This window comes from Acyrthosiphon pisum, chromosome A2 (genome assembly GCF_005508785.2).
Source record: "Acyrthosiphon pisum isolate AL4f chromosome A2, pea_aphid_22Mar2018_4r6ur, whole genome shotgun sequence".
Taxonomy (NCBI): Eukaryota; Metazoa; Arthropoda; class Insecta; order Hemiptera; family Aphididae; genus Acyrthosiphon; species Acyrthosiphon pisum.
The window spans coordinates 52102238-52117372 of NC_042495.1; the positions used below are offsets into that span (position 1 = coordinate 52102238).

The 15135-nt window shown below is 29.8% G+C and overlaps 1 protein-coding gene across 1 annotated transcript in view; it reads left to right on the top strand.

Moving 5' to 3' along the window:
- The first annotated feature begins 12907 nt into the window (after window positions 1-12907).
- LOC100164662 (xaa-Pro dipeptidase) overlaps window positions 12908-15135 on the top strand; it is a 32964-nt gene continuing 30736 nt past the window's right edge. The window contains exons 1-2 of the mRNA XM_001948941.4: window positions 12908-13113; window positions 13201-13384. Of these exons, the coding sequence (XP_001948976.1) occupies window positions 13100-13113; window positions 13201-13384 (198 nt within the window). The 5' untranslated portion in view covers window positions 12908-13099. The remainder of the gene's footprint in view (window positions 13114-13200; window positions 13385-15135) is intronic.

A 15135-nucleotide genomic window follows, 5' to 3' on the forward strand; every position in this document is an offset into this window, starting at 1 on the left:
ATCATCAAATATTTGATTGAGAAGGAGTTGCATAATAATATATGCAATAAGCTTGTATATATCAACTATGTGATTGACCATGAATAATAAGGTCAACTGTTGAACTGTAGACATACACAAAAATCTTCTCCTATATTTGTGTTTTGACATGGTTATATCTTGAAAACAATTGAATAGAAATAAAACATTTGAACGCAAAAGTTCTAAAGAAATTTATTTATTAAAATTGTTGGTATTTAATTTGGGCGTTTTCATTTAGAAATTCATAGTTGATAGATGTTTATCATAGAAAAAAAGGAACTTTCGTCGTATGTTATATACAATTTTTCACCCCGAGAGGCCACAATAATATGTAGGTATCTGACGTGTCTGTCATCTGAGCATTTTTACAAAAAAAAGAAGTTCTTTTATTTTATTTTTAATTTATTAAACATACGGGATAATCCCTTTGAACATATATACACATTATACATATATAGTATACACATTAATTGTACAGTTTATAGTAATTTACTACAGTCATTTATAGGTATAGAAGACACGAAGGGTTACCATTGGCATTTGACATCATACGTCTAATAGGTACATTTTTAAGATAATTAGAGGAGGTGAAAGGAACATAAAAAGAAGCAACAGATTGGGAATGACGTTGTGGAACTCTAAAACAAATTAAGGAAAGCAAATCGGGAGAGTCAACATATTACCCTGTAACAAACTGGTCAGTAACTTAATGCTCGAGATCCGTCTACACTCAGCCAACGAAACCAGCCCAAGTTGAGAAGCAACCGGTCCATAGTTATAGGGTTTATAGGGGATATTCAATCTAAAACTAGCATACCTCATAAATTTACGCTGAACCTTAAGAGAAAGCCTAGGAGAGTTATTGAGGTCGTGAGAATCCCAAATAACGGCACCATACTCAACAATAGGGCAAACGAATGCACAATAAAGCACCTTATAGGATAGGCCTAACCAAAAGTCCCTATATAATCGTAATACAAACCCCAGAGTTTTAAAAGCCTTACAACAAATATACTCAATGCGGGGTCTCGGATCAAGATCACTACTAAGAATAAACCCTAGATCAGTAACACAGCCATTAGAGCATGAAATAGCAGTAGGTCCGAAATGTTAAGCATATATGACAGGGGACTGAATCCTGGCAAAATCCATGGTCTTATATTTAGAAACATTAAGGGATAACCCTAGTAAATTAAACCATTCAGTGAACCGATCAAAATCACTCTAACAAAATAGTCATCCAAGGAGGATATACGAGAGTAGAGCTTAATATCATCTGCAAAATAAAAATTCCGGCTATTAAAAAGAACACTTGATACACTATTAATGAATAGAGAGAACAAGAGCGGAGATAGAGGAACACCGGACGTAGCAAGAATGCAAAATAGACATTAGATTTTACTCCAAACAATTTAACCACCTTTGTTAACCGCAAGAGAAGTAAGACGAGAACCAGGAAAGGAGAGGTTCACCAATTCCACATACATTGAGGACCTGGATTAGGGCATTATGATCAACTAAATCAAATGCCTTATTAAAATCAGAGTAAATGACATCTATACTTGTGCTTTCCAATTAAAAGATTGATAAACATAGTTGGTTAAGACTAAATTACAGGTAATAGTGTAACGACTAGGGTGAAAGCCATGCTTTCCCTCCATAATAATCCTATTGATCGAAGGTTGAATACAATGCAAGACCAGCAATTTAAACATTTTGGAAATATGTGACTGGATTGAAATCGGACGATAGTTGGAAACATTGGACAGCTCACCAGACTTGTGTGCAAAGATAACTGAGATGAACTTTAACATAGAAGGGAAGATTCCTTCTTCAAACGAACGCTTAAGCAGAGTCCAGAGGGGAGAAAGTTATACATTTTTTAATTGATATAAGTACTCATCGGATAAACCATCATGTCCAACGGACCAGTTACCATGCAAATCAGATAAGTGTTTATAAACATTTTTAACAGTAAAGTTAACATTATTAGATAAGCCAAAGGAATTGATACCTAACGAGAAAGTATCAAGGTTAAGTTGATCATCGGAGAAAACAGAAGAGAAGTACATGGAAAACAAATTGGCTGCTTCCCGCACGTCAGTAGAGGTTGTTTCCCTAGGTGAAAACGTAATGTAATGTGATGTAATTTAAACAGAAATATTTGAAGAAACGAGTAAAGTAATTTCATTACATATTAAAACTTAAAAGTATCTCATTTACCCAACACTGCATTAAGGTACCTACCTATGGGCTATGATAGGCCATGGACCCCATCGCATTTAATTTTTTGCATCCTTAATATTTTTTGATTTATTTTAATGTACCTATTCAGTATTCAATAATTTTTGGTTCGTGATTCAAAATTTAATGGAGTCTCCGGCTACAATACACTTTCAATTAATATCTTAGACTTTAAAAAACCTGAATCTAAGATATTAAAACTTTAATAGCTTAGATTCTGAATATATAAATATAGATATAAATATATTTGATAGTAAAAATACCTAGATTTTCTTTAACAGTATCTTGTTCGATCGGAAAGTGAATCTAGTTTGGTACAAATTTAAAATTACTAATAGTTTTCAAAAGTGGTGTGAAAAACAAAAAAAAAAATTAAGGAAAAACAGGAATTTTTACGTAAAATTGGTTTTCGACGAAATAGATTTTAGTATTTGGTGATTCTAAAATAAATTACTGTAAATACATACAATTTTATCTGACTGTTTCTATTAGAATTTTCTATACACCATACAGTTTTCACAAAATGTTGACTTGTTTTAAGTTGTTTACGAACATTTTCATTTTCCAATTTTTTTAGTCTTTTTTCTATAAATGTTAATACAATTTTATTCGTTGTATCAAAAAGCTTGAACATTTGATACAACTATAAAGGCGTCTGATATATTGTTACAATGACAGTTGAAAAATATTAAAAATACCATCATTTTTTTTATAAGCATTTAAAGTTCAAACTTCGACAATCAAATTGAAAAATTATTTTATAGTTAAAATTGTATAAAATGTTCAAATTTTATAGCTAAGGATTTTAAATGTAATACAAGGTTCCACGTAAATAGGTAAATAAATTATTTTATTCACAATACTATCATAAAATTTACTTATAGTAATAGAGGTATACTAATAGCATAGGCTAACTGACCGTTTCCGTTCAGAATTGTTTTTCGTATTTAATGATATTGTATCATTGAATTCAAATTTAACACCATCCATTACTGTGACCCAATTGTAACTTACTGTACAGCAGAATGACACCCACTTGTCCACCTTTTTTTTTATAATGCATTTTTAAAAAATTCTGATTTTTGCCTTTTTTAGTAAGTATACTTGAAGACCATATTTCAAATATCTATGTGGATTTTTTATTCAGTATCCTGCACTTCTTTGTTAACATTAAAAAAAAATCACGTGGTTAATTTACAGTTAAGTATTTAAAAATATATAAACTCTAAGTATGATAATCATACTTCAAAGTTTAAAAATTACAAAAAAATTAGAACTTAATATAATATGCATTATTAAAGGATAGAGTGGGGAGTGTGAGCGATGATCATTGAGCGTGCTCGGTGAATCACATTGTATATCAGCGGGATATAGCGGATATAGCTGTGCCCAGTTGCTCCGTCAAACAATTTACAATATTATACTACTACTTAGATAAGCTATATTATGTTCTATCTTCTATACTCTGCCCGGCAAGAGAACACACCGATTCTGCTCATCTTCTCACGTCACTCCACAGCTATCGGTTAGAAACCGGTTCATCTTTGGCAGGGTGTAGCATGGGAATACACAGAAAAACCGAATTTGGTCAGTCCACGCCGCGTTCTCTTACTGGACAGTGGACAGAGTATATATCAGAATATCCACGATGTAGAGAACATCGTGAGAACTGGTGTGAACACAAACTTTTCAATATTTATCGTGAGATGTAGTTGGTTTTGCCTATACTGGACCCCTTTAATGTCGCTGCTTTCGAGTTCCTTCGAAAACATTGAATAACACACTAAATAACACACTAAGGCTGGTTCTTACGACCTCCGGTTAAAGTTAACCGACACTTTACCGGACATTGTAAGAACGGCCCTAAGACAGTAAAAAAAAATTACCTACTAACTTAATATTAAATTCTAAATAAATGTAGGTACAATGGTACATTACACAATAAAATGTATTATATACGTTAAAATTGGTTTCTTATAATTATTATGAACTATCCCTACACACTAAAATTTAACCACTCTAGCCTTTATGTCAGTTTAAAAATGTTTATGTTAGGTACTATAAATTACATTAAAATAAATGGAAGATAACGTTATTGTCGTTATTCACTGATTATTATCGATATTGACAAAATATGTATAGATAGTTATCGTTATTGGAGATGCTTCAATAATGTTCAATAAATCTAGATCAATATTTGTACTCGTGAAAAAAATCACAACCTAACATCCGTCAGCATCAAAATAATGTTAAAAAATGTGTTTATAAGTATTTATTCTTAGAATTAGTTTAATCTATTACTATGAACATATTACTAGATAGTACATTCAAGTAATTTAACTTAATAATGTCAGAATAATATTCTGTTTTTTATATTATTTTTATTATGAATCTTAATTTTAATTTTAAATAATTTTAAAACTAAATCATTATTTTTATTGTAATTTTTATTTTTTTATAACTTTGTTTTATAATTGTTTTATTTAAATAACTAACAAAACTGTACACTATTTATTTATTTATATAATTGTAAATTTTTTAATATTTTTAATATTTTTTAGTATTACATTGTTACACTCTCTATCTCTAACTCAAGCTATATGCTTAAAATAGATAGATAATCAAGTATTGTAATATTATCAAATTGTGTATTGTAGTTTTAAATTTTTATTGATAAATAAATAAAAATAAAAACAGTTGAGATGTTGGAGTAAAGTTTCTAAAGAAAAATATTCTACCAACGAAAATTGGGCATGTGCTTTAACGATGACCAATAATTCGAAGCACTTTATTAAATTTTTAATTTTAATTGAATGTACTGCTAACTATAATATAATATACACCAACACGGTGACATCACAACCGTTTGGTCGTCTATTATTAATTTATCTTAATTTTTGGTTTTATCTGAACCTCACTCGTTCAGTCATTGAAAAACAGCATTATCATAATTCATAAATATCCCACACCTGATTATTATCAACATTTCCAATTTCTTACGGTTATTAAGAGGACGATACACCCGCATGCGTTGTCTCCGTCTTACAAATGTACAACATAGTAAAAATAGTTTTTTTGCAGGACAACTATGCTGTATTTATAGTAGAATTACTTAAATTCCTCAACACATAAGGAAGAACATTATCTATGTTGTAGCTTTTTTATTTTTTGATCGATCTTACCAATAATTTATAATAATTAAACGAAAAAACAAAAAAACCTGATGTTCTCAAATTGATAACTTTATTTGTATTTATGGGCATTTGCATTTGTACGTCATAGAATCATATTTATGTTATCCAAATAATAAAAGCGCTAAGACACAGATAAAGTTCATCCCTATGCGTTGTGGAATTTTGGTATTTCTACTAAAAATACAGAGGGAGCATTATAGTTGTCCTGTGCATTTCAGTTTATGCTATGCGTTGTTCATTTGTACGACGGGGACAACGCATGTGGGTGTTGCGTCTTTTTTAAAAAATCACTATAATCCCCATATTTGTAAGTGAATAACGTATACTCCTACTTGGCTACTTATACTCCGATACAACTCAATTTACCGTAACATCTGCAAATACAAAATATTATGATATTAACGCGTAAATATAGGTATATTAATGCTATTGAAAATAATTTAGAATTGAGTATTTACTATTTGATGTATACTTTTTACTTGTGTCTTATATATATATAACTATATAAGTTATTATTTTTAAGAGCAATTATCGTTATTTTGGATTAGGTAACCAATGAATGAATTTGATTTAGATAAGTTATCAATTTATTTATGATTGTTTAAAAAGAACTCGAGTATTTTAAATAATATGGATTTACTAAAATTATCAATTATAACTTAAGTACCAATTGTATAAATTATTATGTGTACATAAACACTATTGTGCAATAATCTATATTCTATATATACAATAAAAATACTACCTATATATACAGGCAACAGGTTACAATTATTCAACAACTCAAGATTTATTTAAAATTGCCAACTATTGTACTCAATATCTAGATATACTCATAACTCATCGATTTATTGTTCTTGTTAAATGTAAATATTAAATATTAATAAACGTTTGGTAAATATTTTTAACGTTTTTATCAAATTATTTACCAAGCATAATAATTCATTTTAAATTTGTCAATAATTTTTATTTTGAATTGTTCATTTAGAATGTTCGATTAGAATATTAGACGTTCGTTTTTCGAACACAACAACACTAGACACTAGTCTAGTCAAAAAAATTATACTATCAAATTTTATTCAATCAAAAATAACTGATTTTACTATAAATTATTATTTTTATAATAATATAATATTATTAATACGTCAACATTATTGCATTCATGCATCCAAGTATTATAGAGGTGTAATACTGTAATGGCTAACGGAACGTTATCTTATCTATGAATAATAGCAGATGGAATTTATACATATTATATTATATTTATACATAAAATAAATTAATAAAAAAGTAGCCATTTTTCATTATTAAAAAAAAATAGGTACCTGCTACCTATAAATTTTAAAGTTTGCCATTCAAATTATTATGTAATACAAAAATACGTCAACAGCCAATCACTAATCAGAATTGTGTGTACAGTGTACCTACACAACGCCATTACTACAACATAATATAATACATTTATAATTATACTATAATGTTAATGAATATCTTGTTTTAGTGTATGCCAAAAGTATATAAATGTAATAATATTATACAAAATATGCAATATAAATTTTAATATGTGGGCCCAAATATTCGTATTTTATGCGACAGTGCATATTGCATAATATTTTAAGTTTTATCCAAATGTCTAGGTGTATACTGCCTGATTTTACCAATATAATAAAACTTGTCATACTGTAATTATTTAGATTTTTTTAACAGTATTACATACAACAGTTACTTTTTAACTTTAAAGTTAAAAATCGTTCATAATCATAATTATTGTTAACACATAATTTTAATATTAATTAATTAACGTATTAATTCACGTACTGTGTTGCATAAAATCATTTTTGTCCGTGTCAATACGCCGCCGCTTCTATAACCAGTCTATAGAGGCCCCCCATTATTTTAGTGTCTTTATAATACATTTCGTGCGCCGGTGTTGTTCGCGCATTGAATAAAAACGATAAAGAAAATAATAAGAATAGTAATAACAACAATAACAAAACAATAATAACAATAATAACAATAATTAACAATAACGATAATGTAGTGGCGGGGCGGGGCGGGGGCGCGGCCAACAACTATCACATTGGTGGAAATATAATATTATTATTATTGTAATGTAAGTAGAAGACTGAAGAATATAATATTAACATAACCGGTGGCTGAAGACCGGCAACACGGCACGTACTGAACGGCGCGACGACCGCAGCGTTGCCGGATCGTTCGCGGTGTTTATAAACAACAACGTTTTACAACGTACGCCGAATATTACCGTTCGGCACCCGCCGTCATGTTTACGTTTCTCCCGCCGCCGCCGGTGGTGTTTGTCGGCTGACGAAATAACCTTGGCCCCATACGTGTACCCGCCGCCACCCGGCGTGTCCGTCGTCTTGGCCCGCACCGCAACAGCAGCAGTGCAGCACCAGACTACCAGCAGCACCACCACCAGGCACCACTGCACCGTTCACCGTCTCTCGACGACCAGCACTCAGCAGCAAACCCGGAGAGTGGAGACCCGCCGTGCGGCGCATAGAAAACTAATAAAATATTGAAATCTCGTCTGCCGAACGAACGCAATAATCAATTGAGAATATCGTCGTCGTTTCATCAATATTGTTTCATTTGTGAAAACGGCCAACGGTATAATAATATTATTGTGATTCGCCGGAAAAAACGTAGGTAATTGCAGAAAACGCGTGGTCACCGCGTACGGCGTACCTATTTCTATACACATAATATTTTCGTCGATCGCCCCGGCGCCCGCCCGCACGCAACGTTGTACGTTTGATGTTTTGTCTGCGAGCATTGGCACCAAAACAATAACACGAGAGTTGTTGCCGCCTCGTCTGCGGGCGTATGTGCGTGCGTGCGTTGCCTATACCCCTACCCCGCGGACGTGTGTCGCCGCAATCCATTTCGAGAAAGACACACACACACACACACACACACACGGTAGTACGCCACACACATACACAGAAACTGACGTCGGTGCCGGTTAGTCCGCAATCCGTACTATTTTCCTCCTCGGTCGTCACCCGTACTGAAACAGAAACAGAACTATTATATTGTTGTGCATTGTAATAATTAATAACAACACTATACACGTCGTATCACGTACCTAGGTAGCTTCCTTTACGACGACGACCAACACACTTACACACGCCCTTGTTCCGTTCGTTTCCGCCGCTGCGGTTATCATCGCGCACGTCTGTCGATAAAAAATAGTTTCTAAACCTGAAACGACGAAATACTTTGACGTCGATTTGATGCGCATCGTCGATTGATTGGCGTACGACGACACGACGTTCCCCGTAAGTATGTGTGACATGATGCCCAGCAGGGACGTGATGACGTCTGCAGCAGCAGCCGCCGCCACCGCCGCCGCCGCCGAGAAGCCCAAGTTGTTGTCGTTGGACGTAGAGCACCTTGTGTCCGAGATCAAAGAGAACCTGCGGCTATCGGGGTTCAAGTCTAGGCGTAATCGCACCTCCCACTTTGCCCGGGTGAAACCCTACACGACCAGGCCGGCGGCTTGCGAATCTTGTGCTGCTAGACGACCATGTCGGTGCGACGACGACGATGATGACGACCAGGCCAACGACGACCCGTACGAAATGCTGCAGGCCTTGTTGCGGGAGGGCAGTCTCATCAAAGAAGCAGTTCGCCGACTGCAGATTGGACTTTCTCCCAAACAAAGGTACTATTATGAATCAGACGAAGAGTCTTCCAGGAGCCCCAAGTTTAGATTGTGTTGAAATGGTTACTTTTCGTTCACGCTTTGTCAAAAATAATATAAAATATTTGGTTCCTTTTTATAAAATTGTTATTAGGCTGTTTATAAGTTGTTCAGATAAATACTGATGTATTGTTTACAATTGTTTCATATTAGGTAACTGATAATTAACTGCAATTTCAGAACAAAGTTTATTTTTTGACATTTAGCATTTTCCACAAAATTGTTTTGGTAAATCGATTAGCAAACCTATATTGTACATCTAGTCCAATGTATAAATTTCCAGTCTGACTTAACATTTAATGAATAAAATATGAATAGGTAGTTCATTTTTGTAGATGAAACAAACACGATCAACGTTATTAATACTAATGTATTTTGTATTTAATTTCTAGCTTATTCGACAACAAATAAACTTTTTCATATAAATAGTGTAGCAATCATTCGTTTTATATGTTTAAAAAAAATTTGCATCACATTTTGAAACACCGTTAAAAAAAATAGGTATTTGAAGTTGGTTTTTTAATCAAGTATTAAGATAAACATTTTCGACCCATTCTAATACATAATTATTGTTTAAACGTGGTATCAAACTTTTGTTATTATTTTATTGATTATTAAAAATTAGATTTATCAATGTTATTATTTAAAATAAAACTTTCAATCCGCTCAAAGTCTTTCTGAATACTAAAAGTAGAGCCTAGTTGGCCATAGATTTGTAAAGTTACCTTATTATAATACCTAAAATGATGTAAATATTTTTCAAAACTTTATTTCTATGCAAGTTAATGTTGGGTAGTAGAAGATCCCCTGTTAATATTGTTGTATTCACATGTGTATATAATATAGGTATTTTGTATGTTTTTTTTTTTTTTTTAACAAATTCTTATTGCAAATATATTATGGATTGCTAGTTTTATTTAGTCAGCATTCAGCAATGAGATAATTAAATTATTTTGTAATAAGTCTTACTAAAAATGATAATATGTACAAGTTTTTTTTTTATCATAACTAATTTGATAAATGTTATTTAAACCTCATATTGTTATTAAGAATCTATTTAAGACATTTAAGTTTATATATTGTAATTTGTAAATAAGGTGTGCATAACTCAAGTGAATGGACCAATACCATTAACCTAAACTGTTATTTACAGTAAGTGAAAGTATCATTATTTTCTTTATCCAACAACATTAGTACATGCTTAAAAAATGTTATAAAATAACTTAAACAATGTTGTGATTTTTTTTTATTAATAATCTACCTGTTTAATTTATCAAATGCCAAATTTACCTTCTCTTGTTCATGTATATTCATTATTGTGGTAATTTATCTATTTATATAATAGTTAATATAAAGAATAGCTTTTATAATGATTGTGTACAAAACCTTGTAAAGTATAATAATTTTATTAAACGGTGATTTAAAATAGGTATTTTTTGTATAAATCTAGTTATGAATGGAGACTGTTTTTTTTTGTTGTTTTAATTGTACTTTTAGATTAACAATATAAGGGAAAATATATTGAAAAAGTTTTTTCCTTTTTTATAATACACCTACTTAATATAATTATTTCCTGCGGTATTGTCCACATATCAGTAGTTTTGTTATTGAGTAAGGAAGCTAAAACAAGTTTACTAATAAATATTCCTAAATATTTTTGAAATTGTAATAATTTTATCAATGGACAATGATATAGGAATATAGCCAGGTTTAGGGATTCATCACTCTTCCCCGAGGCTTTATCATAATTCTAAAATTTGAATATTTATATTCATATTTGCTTACTAAGTAAAAGTTTTTTTTAATTTAATTTATTTTTGATATCAGCTGTATTATAAATTAAGTATTACATTATAGTTTGATATTTGCATTTATTCTATAGACTGTAATGCAGTGGTTAAGTTTTCAACTAAAAAATACAATACCTACTTATTACTTGGGGATCTAAGTAATAGTACTGGAGATTATAGGTTGAATAGCATGCTTATCATTGATAAACGGTTTCTAAGGTGTTGACTGTTTATACTTTATACTGTCCGACGTTCGTTGGATCATCTTATCAACAACTGGCATAATTGAGTTATAGCAAAATACTTTGTGTAATATTTGTTAGTATAGGTAATGTACCTATGTACCTTTATTAGTTTTTATTCCCAGTAAAAAATTTAACTCCCATGAATATTTTTTGACCCCTAAATTTAAAAATGTTTACCCAAAAAAATTTATCTGAAGATAGTCACCAAAAATAAATACATATTATATTAAAAATATATTAATATTTTCCTATGTTTATGTAGAACCATAGACTATAATATGAAAATAAGTATATCTTATGTGGCTCGGCGCGGCACAGCGGCTACAATTAATCAAGCACGTGGTTGACAGTAATTAATGTTTGCTTCCAATAATTCCCAGATGGGTGACCACCCTGATTCATTGTGGCAAAAATCTTGCCACACATACACATGTTGCTAATCAACCTTATAGGCTAAAGACCTCAGTCATCAAAGCCTTAATCTATTAAAAAAATAAATCATATTTTCATATAGTTTGCGCTGGTACCTATATTGTATATTTATTTAAATGGGTATTGCAATAAAGTGCTAGGTATAACCATATAAACTATCATGGCTACTATATTAAATATAATTTCTGTTTTCGTAACTTGAATGAAACCTACAATATAGTTATAATTTAAATTGTTTTTTACAATGGGATTCATTATTTCAAAAGATAAAAAACTAATGGCCAATAAAGGTATATTTAAATGGTGTTTTTACATGTAAGATTGATTTGCACTGAGGCTGACTTAAATATTTTATTGTATTGTTTATTAGTTATTACTATTAAAAGCTATATGGCGTTATAAAAAAATTAGGTATTATGACGTCAAAAAGGTGTTAAATTAATATCACCTAATTAAATCTTAAAACTATTATCTGATTTAAGATTTTATTAAAATATGTTCTCATTATATTATAATTGAATATTGAGAGTTAAGTTCAAAGTCCAGTAAAATAAAAACATTCATTATTGATGTATGTACACTAAATACATTTCTGAACATCACAACAATTTTATTTCCATTTTTCAAAGGATCTGAATAAAGTATACCTAAACAAATTCTTAAGAGAATAATTAACATAAGATAACTAGGTTTACTCAAAAATCAAATTGCAATATTGAATTATGTGTTATATGCACGGACTAAGATATATAGGTATATCTTAGTCCGCGGTCATATGTGATGCATCTAATTAATAGTTTATAGTTACTATTTTTAACACATATTAAATTATAAGTGAAAGTAATGAAAGAGGAGTAGCTACATATTTTTTATACCAGTATTGGATTTGATTTATGTTTTATTATTCAATTGTGTTAGTTCTATGATTCAATTTAATTTATTTTAAATATTTAATTTTTTTAACTATAAAAAACAAATGTATCATCTTTGATACCCATTAATATAGTATTATTAGTATTATTGAATTATTCTTTTTTATTTAAATAATTATTATTTATTGCAAAATGTAATAATATATTATATTTTAATTATCATTTGTGTTTCGTTCATATCTTTTTATTGTTATCATTTATCAGTGACGATGGCACAACACGTCTTCTGTTATCACCACGGTTTAAGATATATCTTAAACCGTGGTTATCACTTATCATTGTGTAAATATTTAAATAAATTGTTACCATTTTGATAATATATAAGGTGTATACACTAAATTAGTTATTACTAATTACCCACCTATTATAATTTATATTTTGTTGTTTATAATAAATTGGTAATAGGCAATTGGTATTAGTTAATGGGTATCTACATTACTAAAACTGATTTGATAGTTTAAAAGTTAAAAAATAGGTTTCATTTACTGCACCAGTTTCGAAGAACAATAAAATGACATGTATCAGGTAGTTATTGTAACTCTTTTTATTTCAACCACTGAATAAACATGTATAAAGGAATTAATATTTTTATATTTATTATTATAATATTAGTCAAGATGGAAAATTCAGTTTGGGAGAACATACATTGGCAGTGCCTATGGAACTATATAAACTTAATCGAGAAAGACTTTGTAAACGTCTATCAGAAGTTGTGGACAAGGATGCTTATGTACTATTACAAGGTGGATCACATATATCCCATTATTGCACTGATGTGGATTATATATTTAGACAGGCAAGTTAATATTGTTTGACATATAATTTATTTTTTTATTTTTTTCCATGGGATCATATTGATTAATGAAAATGTTGTTTCTTTTGCTTATTACAATATTAACAGTATAAGAATAATATTTCAATTAGAGTATAATAACTATATACATTTAACTATAGTTTATAGCAGTGTTTCCCAAACTTTTTGCAATGGTGATCCATAAATTTAATCTTTATTGGGTACGCGACCCCTTGCTAAAAAAAAAAAATCAATGTGCCATAAATAAATAATATTTTTTTATTATTAATTTTATCATTGGATTTTTATAAAATATAATACTTGATAATAAGTACATAATAAATAAATAAAATAAATTATAAAAAAACACAAAAGTACTGAAATAAGTGTAATCGTAACCGCGAGTCGCGACCCATCAAAAAAATGTTGCGACCCAATATTGGGAAACAATGGCCTATGGGTACTAATACTGTTATATTTTGTAATATACCTGTGTTTAATTTTTTGATTTATTACAACTGATTTAAGATTATTAATTTGAGGGTAAAGTTTTAATTATGTATAAATTGATTAAAAAAGGTTGTAAAAATTCAAATAAGCTATTAAAAAATTATGTTTAAGGTTAACATGTTAAAATTTGTTTTATCTATTCTTAATCAAATAATATTAGTATAATTTTAAAATTTTTTAGAATATTTAAATCCTGATTTACAGTGACAGCATTCATGGGAATAGGCCAAATTCTGATTTAACCAACATTTTTGGTCCTCCTAAAAGTGGCCAAAAAAAGGGGTTTCCTGTAAAGTGGAAAAGTTCCTAAAAATCTATAGATATAAAAATAAATAACTGCAGATAATAATTATGTCTCTACATGTTTATTTCACTCCATTACTCAATCTACACCAAACCAAGTCATATCTTGGCTAAAATCTAAGATAAATCTTAAATAAAAGACTTGCCTACTTCGGGTTCTCATTTAAAAATTTAAAAGAGATATTAAATACTAGAATTATACACTTCAATCCATTTTAAAGTATGAACTTCCGTTGTGCCCATGTATTTGTAATATTTTTCGACTACTATTGTAAAAATCTATCAGGAGCCTTGTCTTCAATTTTTACGCATTTTTACCCAACAAATAAAATGTTATTGACAATTATAGAAAAAAAAATAAAAAAATTGTAAATGGACAATGTCTGTAAACAGCCCAAAAAGAATCAAAATTGTATGGTGTTTATAAAATGAAAATATAAACATTCAGTGAAATTTTCATTTATCCACAGTTCTTCGTTTTTGAATTACAACAAAATAACAAAATTGCTACCTATATGAGAAATCGAGTGAATATTCAATCTTGTAAAAATATGAACTTTAAAGACTTATAATAATTTAATATGATTTGCCTGTAGACATTTTTTGATAAAGGTAGACAAACTTATAAGGAATCTTGTATTACATTTTCAAATCTTAGATTTAAATAGAAACATTTTTATACATTTCTAACTCAATATAATTTGCACATTTTTGTGAATTTTTACGTATTTTGTCAATAGTTGCAAAAATAATTTTAGATTCTGAGTGGAACGATGAATGTATTGATTTTACAATGATGTGTGTTTTTTTTTTATTTTTTTTTTATTTTAATTTTTTATTTTTTTTGTGTCTGTGTACACGATAAGTAGTCGAAATAATGCTACGATTTTCAACTTCAGTATCTTGTTCGATCAGAAAGTGAATATCGTTGGGGCATTGGG